At 39.2% G+C, this 22,521-nt stretch overlaps 4 protein-coding genes across 4 annotated transcripts; 1 reads left to right on the top strand and 3 right to left on the bottom strand.

Annotated features, from left to right (window-relative positions):
* Nucleotides 1–8,754: 8,754 nt before the first annotated feature.
* LOC131797434 (melatonin receptor type 1C) lies at nucleotides 8,755–10,557 on the bottom strand. The gene has a single exon (XM_059115059.2). The coding sequence runs from the start codon at nucleotides 10,196–10,198 to the stop codon at nucleotides 9,023–9,025; it is 1,176 nt and encodes a 391-aa protein (XP_058971042.1). The 5' UTR covers nucleotides 10,199–10,557; the 3' UTR covers nucleotides 8,755–9,022.
* A 1,470-nt stretch (nucleotides 10,558–12,027) lies between these two features.
* On the top strand, nucleotides 12,028–14,701 carry LOC131797456 (uncharacterized). The gene is made up of 2 exons (XM_059115079.2): nucleotides 12,028–12,113; nucleotides 13,443–14,701. Exons 1-2 carry the CDS (start codon nucleotides 12,068–12,070, stop codon nucleotides 14,699–14,701), a joined length of 1,305 nt encoding a protein of 434 aa, XP_058971062.2. The 5' UTR covers nucleotides 12,028–12,067.
* On the bottom strand, nucleotides 14,575–17,081 carry LOC136277897 (haloacid dehalogenase-like hydrolase domain-containing protein 2). Its single transcript, XM_066160726.1, has 5 exons — nucleotides 16,975–17,081; nucleotides 16,541–16,834; nucleotides 15,756–15,972; nucleotides 15,410–15,473; nucleotides 14,575–15,330 (listed from the first exon to the last, which is right to left on the bottom strand). The coding sequence occupies exons 1-5, from the start codon at nucleotides 17,067–17,069 to the stop codon at nucleotides 15,230–15,232; spliced, it is 771 nt and encodes a 256-aa protein (XP_066016823.1). The 5' UTR covers nucleotides 17,070–17,081; the 3' UTR covers nucleotides 14,575–15,229.
* An 853-nt stretch (nucleotides 17,082–17,934) lies between these two features.
* Nucleotides 17,935–22,293, bottom strand: LOC136277768 (cell division control protein 6 homolog). Its single transcript, XM_066160438.1, has 10 exons — nucleotides 22,235–22,293; nucleotides 21,629–21,795; nucleotides 21,393–21,499; nucleotides 21,210–21,272; nucleotides 20,461–20,537; nucleotides 20,275–20,378; nucleotides 19,472–19,536; nucleotides 19,036–19,250; nucleotides 18,451–18,591; nucleotides 17,935–18,228 (listed from the first exon to the last, which is right to left on the bottom strand). The coding sequence occupies exons 1-10, from the start codon at nucleotides 22,247–22,249 to the stop codon at nucleotides 18,124–18,126; spliced, it is 1,059 nt and encodes a 352-aa protein (XP_066016535.1). The 5' UTR covers nucleotides 22,250–22,293; the 3' UTR covers nucleotides 17,935–18,123.
* Nucleotides 22,294–22,521: the final 228 nt, after the last annotated feature.

Here is a 22,521-nt window from a genome sequence, read left to right as displayed (position 1 = left end):
TTTGTTTCAAATGTCTTGACTACAGTTTATGTTACAGAAAAAAAATGGTTTGAAAATATAAACTAGTACACGTAGTGGCCGGCTACTTGGTGAAGATTAACTTATGCGTTCTACATTCTTAAAATTTGCAATGGCATTTTCCATGTTCGTTGTTGGGAGGGGGTTCATGCAGCATTGTATTACAAACAAAACGGATCTTAGTGCCGACAATCACGCAATGTTGTGGAAGCTTATGCGTGCTTTTAGGTGCTACATGTTCAAAGCTTCAGTTCGTAAAGTTATGTCATTTTTGTGTCAATTTATATAATTGATTTTTCGTTGGAAAAATCTTTGAAGATTAGCAAACGCTATCTATTATTTTCGAACGGATTTCGGGCCGTTTTGCTATTAATGAAGATGGCATCTTTTTTATCATATGGAAGACCTTTTTGGGGTTTTGTTTAGACGTGGCTTCGTATCGGCGTAGGTCTATAATTGTAGTACGGCTCACGGATTCGAGTAGAAAACACACTTGGAAATGTCCTGTGGTTATAGGCAATACCTTTATTCCTATTGACTTAGGGGGTCGCTACGTCATTTCGGTGTTATGGAGTCCACCCGCATAGAAGGGTCAATAACGTAATGTTGGATAACTACATTCAGTCTGTAAACACCTTTAGAACATCGATATATTAGAACAATATTTACTTTTTGCTTTATCAACTATGCTATCCAAGATAAAGTTATCATCAGCTTTCAAAGAAATTTTATCCTGTAATAGCCATCAGAGAGACCGTTGCAGGTAGGAAGTAGCACGTTGGATTTTCTCTGAATAGTGATCAAGCGATAAGCGACTTGGTATAGGACGACGAAATCTAATAGCGAAATGAGAAGGGCACTAGGAGGGCTCAAATCTGGAAAGTTTTACAAGCTCAGTTTATTTTGTAATCTTTTCTTAAGCGTAATAAGGAGGGAATATGAGAATCTGTAGAGAAGTCTTATTTGCGTCCTTATCCTCATTTGCGGGCCGGTTGTACCCTGCCGAGTCATTGGGAAATTGAGAAACTAGAAAAGTGAAATAAGTGCAGTGATAAAACTCTTGAAACAAGTCACTGTCGCATGCCTTACAAATAATTGGTTACTTAGTACTTTTTGTGTTTTTTTTGTGCTAATACGTGCTCCTTGTCGAATCAATTTGACTTGTTTGACGCGTAATACTGAACCAAATGAATTAAGATAAGTGGATCGTAGAATTGGTTCTTGGTCAGGGGGGGGCGGAATCAACCTGGAATTGATTTTGAAAAAGGCGTTTCTTGATCGACTGCCAAGTGCAATGAAAAACGTTTCATATGCGATATGTAAATTGGGTGCTGTACCCTGCGCAGTTTTGGAAATCTTTTCAATGGCTCATAGTATGCTACGTTGTGTCGATTCTAGAGAGTGCCAGCGAACTTGAACTGTGTTTGTGACAATGCAGTAGTTAAAAATAGCCTGTTTTTCATTATTCGAAGTCGACTCGTGAAATAGATCGCTCTTTCTAAGACTGTGTTTTTTTGTGTGGTGGTTTGCGTAGGGACAATCGTTAAATGCAAAGGTCTACCACGCTTATCTGAGGGTAGGATGGAACATACAGATAATCTTCCGGGCCGATGTTTTTCGCCCGGGAACTCGCCTATGCTTTATAAAACAGACAAAGGCCTGAGGTGTGCTATTTATAACACATTATGATTAAAAAACCGTGTCAACGTCGAACGGTTCTTTTCGTTGTTCTTGCCTGGCTTGTGTGGTCATGACTAGCCTGCGATGTGAGCACCGCTGCATAGAATGAATATTTTTTTATGCGCTATCCATATGATTTAATATTACCACAGTTATGGCCAATCTATTTTATGACAATGAGGTAATTAGTAAGTGTATCCGAAATTGGTGGATCTGGATCAAAAAAAAACAATACTGATCGACTTTAGGACTCTAACTTTGTCGATGAGAGTACACGAGTCAAGATTTTATTACATTTGAAAGGGAATTATGTCCAAAGTGATTTCAGGTGGTTTTTCTTTTCTTTTCCGTTGGTTAACTGTAGAACTCTGAGTTTTTATGAAGAAGAGTTCCTTTTGCACGATAGGTGACGACCAACTTTTCTACGGCTCTTTCCATTCTGTTTGTAATGCATTAAATAGTATTTTTATTGCCTTTAAGATATAAAATTGTTTGTGCTTTAGTTTTTCCATCTCCTTCGAGATGATTTGAACATCAGCGTACAAGGGCTCGTGTGATAAACAACAGAAGATACAACTTCAGCTGTGAAACATGGCCCACACTCTAACGCACCCTCCTCTCGCAGCCGGCATAAGCCTAGTGAATCGTAGTACCTACATATCATAACAGAATCGTTCCTCGGTTGACTTGACCATCGTACGTCAACCCGGTAGCGATACCCCGCTCACACGTCACCGTCCAACATGACTGATGACCCGTCAACAGACACATTATACCCCGCAGACGAAAAGTAAACAATTCACGTGGATAGACATCTCTCTCAATAATGCACGTTATACAAACCCTAATTCAGACGGGAGAGTTGTGGAAGACGGGCTAATTAAGTTCAATAACGAATGACCAATTGTGAGACGTAAATAACACTATATAATTCTGTGGGAAAGGGTTAGCTGAGTGATTTATCTAATTGTGACTGAAGATTGTAAACTCCAAATAGACAGAAATTCCACAAACGGTAGGCAGGTGCTTTAAATGGCAATAGCAACGGTCGTCGCAAGAGAAGCGGGGGAAAAAAAAAGTGGAGAAAAGAGGAGGAGAAAAACAGGAAACTACACTTTCCAATAGCGCTCTCGTGTGTCTGGTCGAGCGCTCTAAAGATAACTGCTTCAGCACAGTACACCCCGAACCACCTCATTAAGGTTGGGAACCTGACAGAGTATTTATAGTTGGTTCTTTGTCGGCCCTTCGTGGATGACGAATCCCAATAAAAAGAAGCTAATAAACGTTCTCCTCTTTCCAAGCAGATCACAGTTCACCATGGTTTCTCCACAATCAGAGGCCTCCACCTACATGAGTCAGCCACGCGTTAACAGAAGGCCTTCGCGTCTTTAAACTGGTCATGTTTATGTACGTATCGTCCTAGGTCAGGTGTCCTGCTGAATATGTTTTAGTATGGCGCTCTTAGCGCTGTGGAGGAAGTTTCGTCGCCGTCACAAGCAGAACTGCCAAAAGTTTTATTATTTTGAATGCAGAATCTACGTCGCTGGACCATGAGGCACGTCGTACTCGTCCGCATTCTTTCTTACCGGCCTCGCCATGCATCTTAGAGCGCTGCGTATATCCGGTTATCGGGGAATCTCTGCTCGTGACGGCAACATAGACCCACATATAGCCTGTACACGAAAAAAAAAAATCGTGGCTCGCTAAGAGCGCACTGTGCTACAGGGCAGAGTGCGCACACGGCAACACTCGCCACACACCCGCGAAGGCACAGGGGGAGGAACACACAAGGACATATGCAACACAGGACCAGCAGTCCGTGCATGCCCTCGGACAGCGAATGGGCTTTCGCATGAGCAGGGATGGCGGGAAGATTCTTTACCGCGTTACAGACAGTTGCTTTACAGTCTATGGTATTCACGTACGTGGCTCTAAAGCTTATCATCGATGGTATGGTGTGAATGAAGAGGGTGGAGATTGCGTGACTCATCTAGGAGGTGGATATTCGGGACGAAAATAGCCAGAATCCTCGAAAGCGGTGTAGCCCGGTTTGGGGTGTGGATTGGGATCAACGAGAAGGTAACTGTTGCAGAAGCATGCTCTTTTTAGAGAGAAGTGCTGCACTAATCAGGTTGTGCGGTTCTTTCACTCACATTAAACGGAAGACACTGAAAAAAACTGCATAAATTTGATCGTCTGCATAGCGTACTATCATCATTAACTACATTGGGCCTGCGCAGAGTTCCACGTAATTGATTGTACGAAAACAAGTCGCTCCAAATCTCGTAAGAGGCCTCTTATTAGATCTTGAGGAGAGGGAGAGCTACTTTTTTCCCACCATGGACCGGCAGGTCTTCTCTCAGCACTGAAAAACGATAAACCGAGTGGGCCGAAAGGGGGAATGTACACTTTGGTCTAAAGAATGTCCGACCGCCACAGCTGCATTAGTATTTTGACTTTTGCTGGCGTTGTTGCAGAGATCCTGTTTGGTCCACACATGAAGGGGTGTCATCCTTCGCACTTCGGGGCTTACATTCGTCATTTGGATCTCTCAGCATCATCATTGAGGGTCCCCTTACGGCCTGAGCTTGGGCTACAACTACATCAACAAAGCATGTGACTCGAGTTCTGGAGGGTCACATGATGGCAGGGCCGCCGGGTGAGTACACCATCTCTCTGTTCCATCTTGGAGTATGGCACCCTGTGCCACGTATCGCCCTGTTGGTCATGTAGCGGTGATGGTCTGTGGGACGAATGCAAATGTAACAACCTGCTGCTTTTCCGTCGGGGGAAAGTTATTTTTTCAGTGTGCATGAATTAAAACGAATTATGACATCATAACCATCATAATCAAAACTTTAACAAAATTCTCGAATGGCGTGGATTGGTTATTCACCAGCCCGATTTGAGCACTAATAGGACAGTAGTACGCGTATCGATGCTTGTAATTTGGACAGGAGGAATAGGAGCAGTTAACAGTGACAAGTTAAGCACGATCATGCGACGGTGATAAGTTCGAGCAGAAAGCGTCATGTGTCGCGCGCTGTTGCCTGCACAATCTTCGGGGGGGGGCGAGTAAACCTGTTGGGGTTTTTGTTTTTTAATGAAAACGTATGTCTATTTTCGTTTGTTCACTGAAAATTCTGTCCATGCAGTTTTGATTAATTGATAACCGGGCTTCGTGGTTGTCTTTCACACTTTTCGTCTGTATTACATACTTCGTCATTAATCAAATCGTGACTCACGCTCTTCGCGGTCTTCGCGATTTTCTTAATCATCTTCTATGATTACAGATCCGACTTGGAGCTGCCACTTGGTCATTATTCAATCACCATTATTTATTTGCTTGGTTAATAGAGTGTGTCTTCAGGATTGAGATGTCTTTACCTCCAAAAGTAACAGTTATCATTACTGGCCAATCAAAAGACAGAAAACTTTACAAGCGAGTACCAATGAGAGCTCAAATTAAAAGCAAGCAAGCGCCCTTGAGGAATTTGGGCTTTACGCCAGCTCATTGGTTGAGATAGTGGTGCGACTTTGGGTCGGGCCAATCAGCGGAGCGAATTTAATCAAAACTAATGCAGTCTGGATTTCGTATCTGACATGCACCTCATTAAAGCTTTTTTTTTTAAAGGGGGGGTGGGTGTTTTACAGAGTCGTGGATCCTGAACGCGAGCCGCCGAGGCGAGAAGCTCGTCCACTGCAGAATCATCCGTAAAAGGAAGATGGGATGGTGGCCTACGTCCTCACCAATCGTTCGCTCGTCTTTTTACTCCCTCACCAGTCATCATGTGGCTGATCTTAGATTTCGCAAATGGCGACAAGAGAACTTGTTTACTTCCGAGACGTTTTGGAACATCTGTGTACTATCTTCACGTATGGCAATAACGATGCATAAATCCTCGTCCATCTTGTTCTTGTATCTATCAACCGCAGAATTCAAGCGCCTATTTGTTGTCCACTACGCTGCAAATGCCAGTGGCGGGGGGATCGTGAGAAGAGGAGTTGTTCAGTATGGAGAATTTGTCCGAGTCGTTTTCGCGGATAGGAGTTCGTACCGCATAAGAGCCGCTCAGTCCGAAATGGGTATCTCTCGAACGAATCGCATACATGGGGGCGTCGTACAGCCGGAAGTTCCCGAGGATGAATGAAGTGCCCAAGGCGAACAACTAGTGTGGGTGTGCATCGACGCCAAGTCATGTTACACACGGATGGGGTAACTTTACCTCGTTATGATTCTGGCCTTGGATTGGTCGAAGCCTGGGCTGTTTCCTCCTCCCGTCGGCAGTGGATTCCGACTATTCGTAAAGCCGCAGGGAAATAACAAGGAATCCACCCCGTCTACCATCATACACCCGCCGGGTTCAGTATGTGGTCAGTTACACGGATTAGGAAGATTCACTTGACCAAGGCATGTGAAATGTCTGTAAGTCGACAAATGACCATTAATTTGTAATTCTCCTGGGCCTTTCAACCATACTATTCCTTATAATGTTAGTTCAGAGAATTTAGTATGGGATCAACTAATTATCACCAAATTTATATTTTTCTTTATTCTCATCACTCATCGGGTTGATATTGTATTGATATTGTTAGGAGAAATTCTGTTTTGGTCACTCATGGGAGTTAAGGGGTTAAACAAATAACTGGAACATTGAACATTTGTGTCTCGCTTTCGGAGTTGCGTTTGTCGCGCCAGGTAAAAATTTTTAAAGTTCTTTTTACGAAGTCTAGGGATTTCTCTTGACCATTTCACTTTCAGATGTGACCAACAAGGAATTTCTCCTCAAAAATATCCACGCATTTTTAGCAGAAAGGTGACTAAGAGAAAGAAATTATCAAACGAGGCGATATTGCTTCATTTAACATCAAACTCTCAGAACTTGAATTATAAGCACCATGTGGGAAAACGGTGGAGAGAACTACATTTAGATCTCGGGAGTGAAAGGATTAATGTGCATTTTAGAAAATCTGATGTTACAACATACTTTCCAGGTTGTTGTTAGTAATTTTCCTGTAAACTTTGTTCGTATTACTGTACAGTGACTGCACTGATGTACACAATATATTTTGTGGGATAGTAACTCTTTCCTTTACATGTGAAAGAGGAGATGTGACAATCGTAGTTTGGAATTGCAGAATGAATGTTTCCGTCGGAGGAAAGATCCATAGCTCAGTGTGAAACTAAAGTTGTTCTGAAAATTTAGTCTAAAAAAACTTAGGTGTGACATTTTTCCATAAGCGAGTTCCAATTACTATCTTCTAAAACATCAGTTATTATGATGTATTTGTTCATTTGAATTTCATTTTTCTGTGAAAAGACTAAACTCACTAAACTTTCGACAAACAAGTACGACCTCATGTCACGTGCAGTATCACCAATCGTTGACTTAAAAATATATTATGATGATGAAAAGATACCACTTATTTAATCAGTGTCGGGAAGGAGTAATGTGAATAGCTTGTGTAGTTTCGAAAGAGGGCACAGTGAAGTTGAAGGTAACTCACTTCGAGAGTGTATTATGACATTTGAAGAGGAAGACAGTCACATTCTTTCTGTCATTCGTCCGGTAGCATTAAGAGTTTGCTTTAAGTGGTTAGAGAGAAAATTTTACTTTAGATAGATGTTACTTAGCTCGGAAAACATTTCTTCGCTGTAGGCTTTATGTATCAAAAAATCTTTAATTTTAAATTTCGCAACCAGTTGTTAAAAGAAAAACAACAACAAGTCAACGTTTGGTACTCACGAGATATTCCCGTGCGCATGCTTTGCACGAGCCATGCAGAGTTCTTCAAAACAGCGCAAAGTTTTCAACTTCTATTCGAGTGAAAATTGTTTCGTAAAGGTATACAGAGAAGACAGTTTATCTTGGACATGAAGGTAAGAATAAACATGTTTTCTGTAGAGGAACTCTTAACCATCTTTCATGTAGCAGTTAATTCTGAAGGAGGAACATAAAACACTATGGAAACTCTGCAAAGCATGCCTTCGACTCAATCAGTAATACAGATTAGAGAGGAAAGCACAGAAATATTTACAACGAAAATTGTGTGATAATTGTGGTTGCTAACAATTTTTGGTACCATACTCACATCATTTAGTGTTAGGATTGAGGCTCGACTTTTCATGCGAGTCGTTTCAGATTACTCAATAGGCCAACGCGACGCGATTGTTACATGCACGTCACGGCTTCGAATGATTTTGAGTTTTAACTTAATCAAAATTTCAATTATTAACTGTTAAAGCAAACTGTGCTACCATTTTGCGTAGAGAAATTTATTTAGTGTTTTATTTATATAGCTTTTTGTTCACGAGATGTAAACACCCTTGCTATAACACATTGTTGTGTAAAACTTACAGTCATTTAGCACTGACAAGCGTGCAACTTCTCCCTAAAATATCAGTAAATCCTCGACATCACTCACTAGACAGGTGATGAGAACATTAACTTATCATCCAGAGGGTGTTATATTGATCCAGCAGCTAATTCTCTTAAATGTACAGCACTTAAAAGGCAGAATTTGCCGATCTGAGTAATTTTCAATTGAGGGTTGCAAGACAGCCAGGATTGCTTTGGTGTCACCTTACTTTGCTTTGTGATTGGTCTAGGAAACTTGCGCCGCCGGCCTCTTAACCAATCAGATACAACACCGAAAACGATTGCGACCTTGTCATTCGCATTTCCTGCGCCTAAAACAGTTTCCTTGTTTTCACTTTGAATCCTCATTGGCTGATGACGATGCCAATCTTTGTTCTGATTGGTCGTTGTGGTACACTCGATCAAAAATTGTTATAGTTCTAAGATTTTGCTTCAACTTATTTACATATACCGTAAAAAAACTACTTCACAGTATGGGTTTTTAAAAACATTTATAGTATTTCGGGGGTGAGGAGGGTTGCAAACTGTGAAACCGTAGTTTCGCCTCATTACAAGGCGCAGTTTGTATATTTGCTGTTTTTATCTCATTTAAGGAAATATTATCGCTGTTAAATATGTGGACTAACTGTTCCGCTACAGATAATAATTAACTGGTTATGGTTAAAAAGTTTTCTGTTACCAAACAATATTTAATAGTGTGATTTGTAATCTTTTGTATCACGTACTGATTCATAGTGGGTTTAGTAGTAAACCTTATTAACCGCGTGTTTGGGTTGGGTTTGTGTCAAGGACGAGTTAAATAAATAGTTGTGGAAAAAATATTTACACAAAATGTGTTTTCTAGAATTATAATTTCTTTGAAGATTGCTGCTAGCGAGGCAACCACGGATGCACATAATTTTTTGTCTCGCAACGCAATACAATATTTTTTCTACTGAAACTCGTCACTCTAAAGTTGGTGTAGAAGTACGAGAAATATGGGAAAACGAAATCACCCCTGAACAATCTGAAGATCTTCGTAAGCGCTGCAAGAGAGAATCCTCTCTTTCTTCGTGTGACGTTTTCTTACAGTCATTTTGGTTGTTCGACGCGAATGCGACTTTTGCCGTTTCCGTCTTGTTCTCTGTGGCTCGTTTCCAGATCACTGCTGCGCGTGCAGTGTTTGTAAATGTCCGAAGACTTTTGGTGCCATTTTGAGCTACGTCAATCTGGTTCTTGCGACAGAGAAGGATCCTTTTATATTCTGCTCTGAAGGAACGATTCATGACGCCGTATATTAGAGGGTTTAAGGCCGCGCTTAGATAGTTGAGGTATGTGCAGAGCAAAGTCCTTCGTCTTGGGGGGGTGGTGTCGGGTGATATACGGTCCATTGTGATAATTACTAAACTTGGCATCCAACAAATGGCAAATCCGAGCACAGTCATGAAAAGAAGCTTGGAAATTTTTATTTCTTCTACGGAGATACTCGAATTCCGTTGTTGGCCGACCAGAGACGAAACAAACGAAAGATGATGTCTTCGTATTCTGTTGAAGACAAGAGTGTAGCTCACAACGATAACTATGAAAGCTAGAACAACAAACACAAATTCCACCAATGTTTGCATAAATCTGTGCGCAACTGCGCAAGTTGCGTAACTAGGTTCGTAACGAATGTAACTCGCTTTGCTCAGAAGCAAAGTTGCGTAAAAGGCGACGATCAATAACCACATCGTCCCAATTAGAAGCAGAGAGTTTCTCTTTGTGAAGAAGCGTCTGTAGATGACAGGTTTCACAACTCGAAAAAAGCGGTTAATAGCCGTTAGCGCCAAAGTGCCTATTGACATGAAAGCCAGAGTGAGGATAGAAAATCCCTGAATATCACAGAGGACACTTGTGTTGATCCAGGCTTCTGATACAAGTATCCCGCAAGTTATAGGGATGCAGATTAATGCCATAAGAATGTCAGCGATGGCTAACGCGAGTATGAACATGTTTGTTGAAGTGCGCAGCTTTGGGCTGCGAATCACAGCCAAAGATACTAACACGTTTCCGAAGAGAGACAACCCATCAATCAGAGCACAAACCAAAACTTCCACGATGATTATTCCAATACTGCGGTTCGAGGTGAAATCTCCAGCCATTTCTGTCAGTTAAATTCATCACTTCATCTTTCGAATAAAAGTTTTTCTGATCCTAATGAGGCATTAACCTTCGCCGCTTAGCATTCAATAAGCAGGGTTAAAGACTGTCTTTTTCTAACCCAAAGGTAAACGATTTTAGCCAATCAATGCTCGAACCTGCAAATTCAATTTGTGTTTGGATCGTAACACTAGTTTGTTTATACTGTACATGGAGTGCGGAAAGAAAACATATATGAACGCTCACCTTTTAAATCAGTTGCTTCCTTTACAGAGTTCGGTTTTCCGCCCGAGTTAAAACACACCCACACAGGAGAGAGATTCGCTTTAATTTTATTTGAAAGCGCACTGACTCAAAACGGTAAAATCTTAACAACATACACAGACAAATCTGTTGTGTTCTTACAGCTTAAGCAAGGAATGTTGATGAATTCCCTGACTGTTTTTTGCATTTGGCTCTTTTGCCACTTAGATTAAGAAATATTGATCACTTTGTTTATACATCGTTTACGATATTCTCTCAAGCACTTAAAATAAAAATTAAATCTCTTCGCATCTGTCCCAATCTTTCTAATTGTTCCGGTAAGAATTCAGCTGGTTTGCTTTGACCTCTCCGCTCTGTTTATGTCAAACGTGACTCATCGCTAAAGCTTAGTAACTCAGTGAGACAAGAATGCTTCAGCAAACAAACTTAACTCTTCAAAATATTCAAGATTAGCATAGAATAAAGAGGCCTTGAAGAATCATTAGGCATTCATCCAGTCTCCTATGCTCTGTAAAGGACGGAATAAAAGAATTTCGGTAGAAAATTGCAAAGGAAAAATTATGGAATGATTATTCTGTCCCACAAGGAAACAAAACAAAACAAAAAAAAAAAACTCACACACTCTATGACCGACATATTGACTCCATAATGATACTTCCACGATCCGACCATTGTGGCTTTCCGAACTTGATACGAAAACTAGAAAATTTCGCCAAGGCAATCGTGGCTTTCCGAACCACGTTCGCTAATAAAAGGATGTATTGCGAGTCAATCGAACTGAATAGTTGAATTCGCAGACAAATGGCTACACAATGGACAAATTTGAAATAAAAATTGATCAGAAATTCTGTTATAAAAGCACTCGTAACCTTCCGAAGATGGTCGGGAGTGTCACGAAGACTTGTCGGAAAGAATCGCCTTCTTCGTTCACCGATGAATCCTCGGTACCTCATCACAAGTTGAACTAAAAGCATTACAGGACTGAGCGTTAAGTGTCTGTTTCCTTGTTGAACCAATGAGGCCTTCATAAAATGTTTTTGTTTTGAATACAAAGTGATTGTTTTAAAACAGCGTCAACGAGTCAACTGGTACCATTTACTTTGCTTCGCTTGTCCTTAGAAAACCATGGAGGCACCAGCTGTGGTTTTCCAAGTGAATCGGGAAATATTTCCCGTCAGCGGGTTCTTGATATTCATGGAGACTGTCAGAGAAAACACCAGCAACCAGCATGTTTGTTTGAAGGTAACCATAAACTGTTATGAGAGGAGCAGCTTGCGTCAGGGATGAATATAGGATATAACCACACATCAGCCAAGGGCTGGGGTCGTAGAGACCCCCGTTGTTTTACATAGGGAGTTTTGATAAAATATTCAACAGCCTTTCGTTGTGAATCACAGTGAAACGACATTAAAACCTTCACGGAACGTTTGGCTGTTATCCGCTTGACGAAGCTGGTTTGACAAAGTTGAATTTTTCTTATCGTGTGACGAGTTTTTCATTTGGGAAAACTAACGATGCTTGGTACGTTAGAGGCCCTCGGCGGTTCTATGAACAAGTTAAGTTAGCAGAGCTGGCGTTGCTAAGTTAACGGTCAAGGATTCAGACCCATGGAAAAGCATCGACCTGTGATGGATGACAAAAAGTTTAAAACAGGTGAGTGAAATGGGGTGCATAATTTTTTGTCACTGGTGAACACCAAGTGTCTAAAGGCGTCGAAAAATTTTCAAAAAGCATCAACGGTTGTAAAAGGCGCACGGAGTTCGAGAGTTTGATTGCTTCATCTGAGCAAACTATTCAAAAATCATGCATAGTTCAAAGCTTGTTCATAACAAATTTCAAAGCCATGAGTAACCCGTTCAAAGAATTCACCGATCGCCATGAATTTACGCGTCCCTTTAGGATAAATCGGGCTCCGTTTGCTTGAAATTTCTTCGATTGGTTTGATGCCGACACAGAAGATCACGGTGTGTGATGAAGGTATGTTCAGGAAATGATCTGTGAATTATATAGACACACATTTGAATCCGAACATCTAAAATTACCCTGAGACAGTTTAAATTTTAATCAATTGAACCCGTCTAGCCAAAGATGCAAATTTATGAAACAAATTAATAGTCTTTAAAACATTTTTACAGAGATTTGAGGCGGAAATAACTACTAACATTTATTTCAAACCTGACTGCTCATTCCAACCATAAAACGCAAAAGAAGTTAGTCTTGTAAAAAGGGTTGTCTTTGAGCAATTATTGGTAAACATTGCGAAGTTATTAGCCTATTTTTGCAATCACTGCATCGTATTTTGTTTTTCTCCCTCCGAAGTGGTATGAGCCCAAGCTTTAATATTTCGCCTTTGCGAAACGAATACAGGCGGTGCAGTGAAATTTTATAGCAATTTAAGCTAGCCATAGAAAATAATTTCAGAGTGTCGGTGGCCATCGAACAGTTTGGAATAAGGTCACTGAATCAACCAATAAGAATTTGTGTGAGAGTGCAACCAACTATAAGCCACCTAGAAAGGCGGGAAAATCCGGCGAACCTATGTTCACAAGCGACCCTCTCGGTTGGCGGCATCATGACTCTGATTGGTCAACACGCGTTCTGTGCGCGTAACGCTAACTAGATTTTCCTGCCTCCGCTACTCGCACGCTAACCTCGTGAAATTTTACGGACAAGTGATGCAACCGAAGGCTCGGACAATTAAAGCTTTACATGGAACAATGCGCGGACGTTTTTGTTCAGCGACAAATTTTTCAAATTTCCTTTGGAACGGGTCATTAACTCTTTCTCCTAATAGAAGTGAACGTTTGACTGATAAGTTATGTTCGTTGATAGAGCCCTTTCACTTTCTCTTTTTAAGGAACTACTTTGATCAACTTATATTAAGGAGCAATGGGGAACTCGGCCCATCATGCAGGATTAAAAATCTAACAGATCGTTTGTAGACGGTTTTAATTATTTCCTAACTACGGTTTCTTTCCCTAGGGGAACCCTGGTGTTGCTGTCGTCAGAGTTGCACAGTATTTCTCTTCATCACAACTTTATTATACGTATATTACTTTTCCTGTTACATGAAACATGAACTGCGAACACCCTTCCACCCTCCTCATCCCCAGTCCGCACAATTGCGCTGTCGAGGCGCGTTTAAAACGTTGACTAAAGGAAAATGGGAACGACGAAACGTTAGCGATGATGTGATACGCAACAGACGGAGACACGATATGATGTTAAGAGAACGCAAAGGCTGGCCTGAACGTTTGTTTCACGGCGATCTCCGTTGTGGACCGTTGTTTCCTCTCCCGCGTAGGACAAGAAAGGCAGAAAGGCCTTACGTCTTAGATGTACAAGCACAGTGTGACACTGACAGCCAATACTATTGCTGTCATGGAAACACGGGCTGGTGTGGTCATGGCGATAAATTCTGCAACTGTTCAAGCTGCATAAATTATAGATCATTCATCTCCGCTGAACTTGCGCAGTGGAAGCCACATAATGGTTGCCAAGTAAGGAACTTCACGCAATCTTCGGCTTGTGAGTCATTGTCACGCGGAGTTAGTAGCGTGACTTTCGTTGGCGATTCACTTGTGCGGCATTTTTTCTCAGCTATGGTCATCCTTCTCACCAATGACCCCTTATATGGCGCATTGAAATTCAAAACACCACCTAAAATGCGTGACATTTGTAAAGGTGACAGCCAGTTTGTTGACAGCATCTGTCACGTTCACACAGCTATGACATGGCGTGACATTATGGACAATCCAAACTTCTGTGATGGCTGGGCAAGGTTTCAAATTTCATATGTGAAAGCTTACAAAGTTGAGCTGGCACAACTTGCCTTTCTTGCAATCAGAAAACTCTTGAACAAAGTTGGTTCTATTGTTCTCATGGGAATTGGCATCCACAACAACTTTAACGCATCAGCTGTTATTCAATCCTACCTTGAGCCTGCAGTAAAATTAGTTTCAACATCCAAAAATGGTTGGCCACACCTTATATGGTTATCAACTCATTCTATGGGTCCTTTAAAACCAATAAACTATCACCGTGACCAAGGAAATCCAGCCATTTTGTCTTTCAATGAAAATCTGCGAAAATACTGCAATCGCCACAACATCAGTCTGTTTGATAGCTTTAATATGACAATGGGTGTTCACAGTTTTGACGGAACTCACTTTGGAGTTGGTGTAAACACAGTGAAAGTACAAATACTCTTAAACTACCTAGAGGAATATTTTTCAAGATGACAAGCCTCTGCTAAAAGAGCTTTGGAGCCTATTCTCAGGAAGTAGACATCATGAGCTAACACTCAGAAATTATGTGAACCACCTAGGGTTATCCCTAACAATTCATTAGGCTTCCCTGACACTTCACCAGTAGCCATTTATATTCCTGGGCAGAAGAGGCACTGTGTTTTTAAGTGTTGTGTTGTAGAGTGTTTTGTCTAAGAACATAACAAAATGAACTGATCAGGTCTCACACCTGACCCTTTTGAACAGAAGTCCAGCACATCAGCTATTTAGTCACCATATCTTCCAATTTTGTAAAAAGGGATAGTGAAATATGCTGATAATGTTATCCCACTTTTAATATCATTCCACTTTCATGACCCAACAATTGTCAGTCCATCCTTCACTCCTTTTGTGCTAATAGCAAATTTGCACAAAACCTCTAGAATAGCAGAAACACCTCCAAGAACTTGAATTCTTGTACAATTAGAGTTCAGTCTGCTTGACATGAGTTATGATGCCCTAACTGATCTTCCCTTAGCAACATCATAACAATGCAAGTATTTGATCCACTGCTGCAGAGAAGTCTTTACAGACTGCAAAGGGAGGCTTTTCAAGGTGATGTTCATCGCCATCTCGGTATTTACCTGAAACATTGATGAAAAAGAATATCAATTTCAACCTTATAAACATTTATTTAAAAAAAGGGTTTCATTTTTTGTATACCTGTTTGAACAAGAAATCCTTTGATCCCAATGGATTCTGCTCCACCAATGTCATCCCTTGCATCCTGTTAATTAAGAAGTACCGGTAATATGGGATTAAAAGAGAACACAACACAATGACCCAGCCAGAGCTCAATTCCACAAAAATTGATAAAAGAGTTCTTTGTGCTAGCATGCAGACCACTGTGTACTTCAAATTGGACATGAAAATTGAACAGGTTCATTTTAGATTTTACTCCACAAGGCAATGAAACAAGAATACTTTCAAACTTATTGTCAAAAAATTGAGTACGAGGAGCCAATTTATGCTAATCCATAGGCTCATAGTAAAAAGCTAAGTAACTTACATCTCCAATCATGACTGCAGATTGTACATCACAGCCAATTTCACTCAGTGCCTGTCTAAAAAAGGAAGCTTGTGGTTTGCCAACAACTTCAGCTTTGACATCTGTTGCAAATTCAAGAGCAGTGACAAAGGGGCCTGGACCTAGTGCCAGTCCATCCCCTTTTTTGTAGTATCGCACCTTGTGAATTGCGATGAGAGGGCAACCTTCCAGCAAAAGCCTGCAAAAAATTAAATGAGTAACATTGAAGCAGAGTGACAGTGAAAGTATACAAGTTTATTCTACAAGACTATTCAGTGAAAGGGGAGGGGGAAGTCCTATATCAGCATTTTATAACTATACAAGTGCACATCCCGTTGATCCATAATAATGATAAAAACTGAAAAATTTTGTTCTGGACCTACACTCCCCCCCCCCCCTTCCCTTTATGAGCCACTCTCCGTAGAATTATTCTGCCAGTAAAGCTTTTAATAACCCAGGTATAATCACTTAATGGTTCTTGTCTTATTATTATTTTAGAGGAAACTGCAAATGAGGTTTGTTTCTAAAATAAAGTAATTTACTTGTACATCATTGAAATCATTAAGTTTTCAATTTTTTTTAAACTCTTATACTCTCCAGTAACTCAAGAGTACAACTTTGAAGTAATTTTCCAACACTTGAGCCATGTAGAATATGAAAGAGAGATAGGTTATTGGTTAGGAGGGGGGGGGGGGTTAGGAGAAATAGGAGGACAGAGAATGGGGTGAGAGGGGGCACGGTGCCGATTTCCAACAACAAATCTGTACCTGAATGCTTTGTTCAAAATTTCATAATTGAAACAATCAGGAGCAAGTCCTACTACTACAGCATTTGGATCATTCACGTCAACACCTTTAAAGTCTTCAATGGCGTCCGATTGCAACAACAACATTGGACGCAGGCTTCTCTGATCAATTAGGCGACGAGCTGCAGTCAGTGAAGTAAAAACTTCCTCTGCTTTTATATCAAATCCTATGCCAGTCAAACGCTTCAGTAAGGTGCCCTTTGATTCTTTTGTAGTGTTGGTAACGAATCGGACAGTAACGCCAGATTCTCGAAGTCTACGAAAACAAATAAATAAAATAACAAATTGTGCAAAAAATACGGCGCGTAGTGATGGACAAAATTAACAATGTGATCTATGACTCTAGAAGAAAAATAAACTTCTGAACAACCTAAATGAGTCACAGTTCTACCATACCTTTTTAGAGCTTGTATAGAACCGGGAATTACTGAATTTTCAACGTGAATTGTGCCGCTAAGATCGATTAGAACTCCACGAATTTTTGACGCCATTTTGAATTTGGAATTACCAGCTGGTTTCCAGTCTCTCATCCACTCACGGTATAACTCTTCCACTCACTTTTATTTCAAATTCCACACAGATACAAGTGAAAGTGGAATGAAGTTTCCTACTTTTGAAACTCGTCTGTACCCAAACTTTCTTCAATTTTATAGAGCAGAACTGGTTGGTTTAAAGACAGAGGGAACATGTATTTTCCTGTGGATGTTCTGTAGGTTTACAGAGGTTAATTTAGGATTGAAAATTAAAAAAAATGAAAGACATGTGGTATCAATCTTAAAACTTGGAGTTCTGATCTTTCAGTTTTTGAATACTTACTAAAGGTTGGGGAAAAAAGGACACAGAGTAAAACACCATGGCTTCAAAAAACTACTTTATTATTATGTACATTTGAAACTGATATAATTTTAAAATAAATTATATTATAAAATGGCATTTCACAAGTATCTTGAACCTACTCATAATAGCTAGAAGAAAATTAGATTTAAAATGGTTTCAATTAAAAACATAAGCCCTGTTTGGGTAGACTGAAGAGGCTCTATGAATAAGCTGCTATAGGGAAACAGTCAAGATTTATCACCTAGTGAGGTGGGGGGGGGGGGAGGGGAGTCAGAGGATTTTGGGGATCACATGGTTTTCCAGGGGGACTGAGGGGAGGATCAGTTGTCACTAACAGAGTATAATGGGAGGGCTGTACAAAATTGAGAGCTAACAAAGGGGAATCATCAAAATACTACGGAGTCCAATGAGGTCCTTGGCAATCATAATCCTCTGACCCCCCCCCTCCCCCTGACTATAAATAATGATCAGTCCCTCAGGTCACAGAAATTTTTACTTGAAAATAAAATTAATGCATTCTTTATATAGTTACAAAAAATTTTTTACTGGCTCTCAAAGACTCAGTTTAAATAAGGGTAACTTTAAAATAAATCCAAATTGAAGCAAAACATTTGAATGAAATAAAATGGTCTTTCGAGAAAATTATCTAACAAGTTTTTATAAAAAAAAAGTGCAAATAACTTCAAATTCAAATTTGCCATCTTAAATTTATTTCTTAGAAGATGTTGGCATTCCTTCCTGTAGAATTGAAGACAGTAATGTTTTGTCTTGTAACGCATAGTCAACCTCTTTTTCATCAATTTTTAGGGTCCCCTAAAAGTAATGATAATAAATATAATTTACTATAACATAATAAGTAAATTGCACAAAGTTTTGTCCCTTAAACTTCTGATAGGTTATCTATTTTTTAACAATGATCCTGGCCAGGTTTGAACACATTAACTCAGTGCTCTCTGTTCATTAGCTGCTTGAGTAAAAGGAATTCTTCTGAAGAAACTTTCCATGCTTTTTTTTTTCAATAACTTTCCAACTCACCTTCATCATCCTTGTGTCTTTAGCTCTTTTCATTCCAAGAAGTCCTCTGGTCTCAAGGATGTTACACAGTCCAAGAAAATCCTCCTGACCAAGATGGGAGACTTTTCTCTTGGTACAGATTTTACAGTAAGTGTCGTGAAACTAAAAGGAACAAAATTGAACAAATTCCCTTAAATTTCTATTTACTCTTAAGATGCATGTGATCCCATGTCAAGGTAATACAAATTCTGTGCTTAAAGAAATCAACACTTATTGCAAATATGTGAATGAAGATTTTTATAACAGTTTTTTTTTTAAAACAGCCATTCAAATATGGATTATTTCATAAAATTCTTGATTGGTTTGAATGAAATTTAATTTGAATTAGTATTAATATCAATATCTCCTTACTGTACAATTCTTATGTGTCTGTGTGGGGAATTTGCTATTGGATCAACCAATAATCCCTTACTTGTTATCTACCTTAATTATCATCACTTGTTGCTTGATATTGTATTGATATTGTAAGGAGAAATTCAGTCTTGGTCACTCATGGGAGTTAAAGGGTTGATCAGAATGAAACCTAAACTGAAGGTTTTTCCTTACCTTTCCTAAAACTACTTCTTTGGTGTTGCGTTCTTTTGTCATCAACAAAAATGTGCAGATAAGAAGCTTCTGTTGCAGTGGTATTGTTGGCTGTTCACTTCCAGGGCCAGAGACCAGACGAGATCCATAAACTTCTGCTACAACACTAGCAATCTGAGAAATTCCAACCTTTTTTGGCTTTGGTGGAGTTTCAAGCTTTTTTGAGGGAGATTCAGCTGATGAAACAATATGAAAGAAGAATTTGTGATTTCATAATTTAATGGAAGGAATATCACTAAAATTTCAACAATTATTGATAATTATCACTCATCAAATAGTTGCTAACAAGAATATTGATTGATTAGCAGCATCACTCTCAATCTAGGGTTTTTTAAAACATAGATAAAGGGATCAAAAGCCAGTCAAGACTTGTGATAAACATAAAATTAAAAGGTACCTTTTCCAACTGGTTGTAAAATCTGTTGCTTTCTTTCTCCAGATTCTACCACTTCAACTGCTCGCCTGAAAAATTAGTTTGGAGTTTTAATTTTGACATGATCAAAAGAAGTTGCATGTATTGATTATCAGAGTTAGATGAATTTAGTTCAAGCAAACAAAGGGGGCGGCCTAAAATTGTCATGTTCAACTTCAGGTAATTTTATGCCACTTATCCACCATATCACTCCCAGAATTGAACAAAACATAATTTTTTTCTTATCCCAGACAAGCTTATTAAATATAGGGTTTATCTTGGTCTAACATCAAATTCTCCTGTCTGATTTAGGAGGAAATGTATGGTAGTCTGTAATAATAATTACAAATTGGATCTTGGGATGCACATGGTATATCTGTGGACACTTTGTATTTAGTGGACCCAAGCCAGGGTGCCAACAGTGTCTGACTATGAACCCTTTATGCTTTAACATCAGAATACATATTCTTCATACTGTTCTCTATACATATCCTTAGGTGCTGATGAGGAGAATTTGTTAAACAATCAAGAGCTCCTTTAGTTGATGATCATTTTCTCTATTCTTGTGACCTAAATGTTTGATTCAGGGGTGATGATGTAAGGAGTAATTGGATGCTGGTCACACTTAGGGGTCAAAGGGTTAATGGAAATAAGCGCTAATGGATTCCAATTTCCCTAACATCATATGAGTAGGCTCACTCTGTCCTAATAGAGCTTCAATCTGGTGGCTATTTTGATGATACAGGTTTGTTGTATTTCTTTGGCAGGGAATTTGTAATCCTCATTACCTGCAGATATCCAAGGCTTTTCTCATGTCGCCTGCCATGGCCGACACCTTTCTTGCGCAAAACTGCACAGCTGAAGCGTCAAGAATGTTATTTCCATCATCCACCTGAAAACAGTAACCAATCATTGTAAGAGTTGCCATCTTTGTGTTTGGGAATGGAAAATTCTATGCAACAGCAATAACTAACCGTTGTCAATCTGTCCTTTATAATTTGCACAATCTGTTCCTTTGTGTAAGGTGCAAAGTGAAGAAGCTCTGGTTTGCCTTGAGGTTAAAACAAAAACAAAGCAATGAGGTCAGTTAATATTTCTGGGAATTTGAGAGGTAATCAAGTACTTTTAATATCTCTTGTTCATTATATGGCAAAACTTCATTTTTTTTTTTCACCGCAGAGATATGGTTTGTGATTCTCTCTGAAATCTGCAATACATTTCTTTGCAAATCACTTAGGAAAAGTAAGTATTAGATTAGGAAAATTTTCTCTACAGCTGATAAATGTGTCCATTCTCATGAGCTGTTGGCTAAATAATGTAATAATCCAGGAAGGAGAAGTTACATGTAATTCAATTTTGGGTTCAAAGGATTAGTGCTTACTTCTTCACTTATTGATTGACAAAGAGAAATTGTTGAGACAGTCTCGTGCTTTGCCAAAATCTATATATTAATGAATTTTTTTTATTTGAAAAACTTTTATTGAAATCCAAAGTTATATGTTTAACCCTTTAACTCCCAAGATCTGAATGTTAATTTTTCCTCTAGCTATTACACATTTCCTGGTAAATTAGTTATGAGAAGTTGGTGATAGATCAGAATAAAAACTTCTACCTTTTAGATAAGTTTGAGTAATTTCTCATAACCTGTTTTCTGGATAACGTTTGAATATTATAGGGAGAAGCTACATGTTAATAATTTTAGGAAGTTAAAAGGGTTACTTACATTTAGGTCTAGCTTGTAGTCTTGGAAGAATCCTGTCAGTCAAATCCAAGGCATTTGCAATCCCTACAGATAAAAACCTCCAATCAGTTATCACCATCAATCAGTAGCGATAGATATGCACATCTTCTTTTCTACTTCTTTTACCAATTAAACAAGTTTAAAATGATTGAAATTATTACTTACCAATTAGAATTAGCTTTGATTTTGGCAGAGAGGGCCATTCAAACATAGTGTAAAGAATTTCCTGATGTTTTGATTCAAGTTGATCCATTTCATCTAAGATAAGGATTCTAGAACAAACAATCACAGATCACTCAACAGGACAGTTTGGCCAAAAAAAACTGATGATGAAAACTACCTATTAATGATGAATTTTCAATTCTTTATTTTGGGTTTATTTGTGGGAATAGTTCAGTTACCTTGTTGCAGCTGATGAAGAAAATTCCTCTTCAAGGAATTTTTGTGAAGTTTTTGCTGGACACTGGTCTTCTCCCACTAATTCAACTGCTATCTTCTTGAAAATGTCTTGAGGTTGTTTAAGTGCCATGCAGTTCACAAAGATAACTTGGCATTTTCTGATGTCATCCTAAAGAATCAGCAAATTACAGTAAGTTTCCTTTATCTTCTTCATGAGTCATTTAAAACAAGGTTTTATCCATAACAAATGAGCCTTTTTAAATTTGAGTAGATGGTACCCCCCCCCTAGATTTAGGGAAGACCCATCTTGAGTAATGTCATGCTAATTTTGTTGAGATTTTTGTTGGTAAGTTTTCAAAGAAACTGTAGTGCTGTGTTGGTAAGGGGGGGGGGGGGTATTACCCCTTCATCAGAGCAAGCACATCAGCTTTAGAAACTTTTACGGTGTCTAGTTTACATTTACAACTCAGGGGATAAAAACCAAATTACATTCAAATTCTTATAGTCTACCTGAGACATACAATAGACAAGGTGGCCCCAAGCTTATGATTAATTTGCTGGATTCTGGGTTGAGAGTTCTGCCCCTGGAAATTTAAAGTTCACCTTACCTTCATTTCAAACATAATCTTTGTCAAACAAGCTGTCTTTCCTGTGCCAGGAGCACCTGATATGTCAGACTTCCTGGTTTTCCCTTAAGCAGATGATTCTGTAGAAATTTTCTTATTTCTGTGATCTCTTTCTCTCGACACAGCAAGTTATTAGGATGTGACGAATGAAGAGCCCTTCTTACTTTTGAATATTGCTGACCTGGTAAAACAGCCTGGTGTGAGCTTTTGATCATAGGTAGAGTACTGTTAACAGTGTTATAAAAACTATCAACAATAATTAATATTGG

This window comes from Pocillopora verrucosa, chromosome 13, assembly GCF_036669915.1.
Source record: "Pocillopora verrucosa isolate sample1 chromosome 13, ASM3666991v2, whole genome shotgun sequence".
Classification (NCBI taxonomy): Eukaryota; Metazoa; Cnidaria; class Anthozoa; order Scleractinia; family Pocilloporidae; genus Pocillopora; species Pocillopora verrucosa.
This window is presented reverse-complemented; position numbering and strand designations above follow the sequence as displayed.

Bases quoted from the DNA above. Each gene is read 5' to 3' on its own strand.
- LOC131797434 (XM_059115059.2), bottom strand. From the start codon at position 10,198: ATGGCTGGAGATTTCACCTCGAACCGCAGTATTGGAATAATCATCGTG.
- LOC131797456 (XM_059115079.2), top strand. From the start codon at position 12,068: ATGGAAAAGCATCGACCTGTGATGGATGACAAAAAGTTTAAAACAG. The intron at 12,114-13,442 runs GTGAGTGAAATG...TTCTTTCCCTAG, and splicing joins TGACAAAAAGTTTAAAACAG to GGGAACCCTGGTGTTGCTGT.
- LOC136277897 (XM_066160726.1), bottom strand. From the start codon at position 17,069: ATGGCGTCAAAAATTCGTGGAGTTCTAATCGATCTTAGCGGCACAATT. The intron at 16,835-16,974 runs GTATGGTAGAAC...TTGTTTTCGTAG, and splicing joins TCTATACAAGCTCTAAAAAG to ACTTCGAGAATCTGGCGTTA. The intron at 15,331-15,409 runs GTATACAAAAAA...TCAATGTTTCAG, and splicing joins AGGATTTCTTGTTCAAACAG to GTAAATACCGAGATGGCGAT.
- LOC136277768 (XM_066160438.1), bottom strand. The intron at 20,379-20,460 runs GTTAGTTATTGC...TACTGTTTTCAG, and splicing joins TAAAGGACAGATTGACAACG to GTGGATGATGGAAATAACAT. The intron at 18,229-18,450 runs GTGAGTTGGAAA...CATTACTTTTAG, and splicing joins AAGACACAAGGATGATGAAG to GGGACCCTAAAAATTGATGA.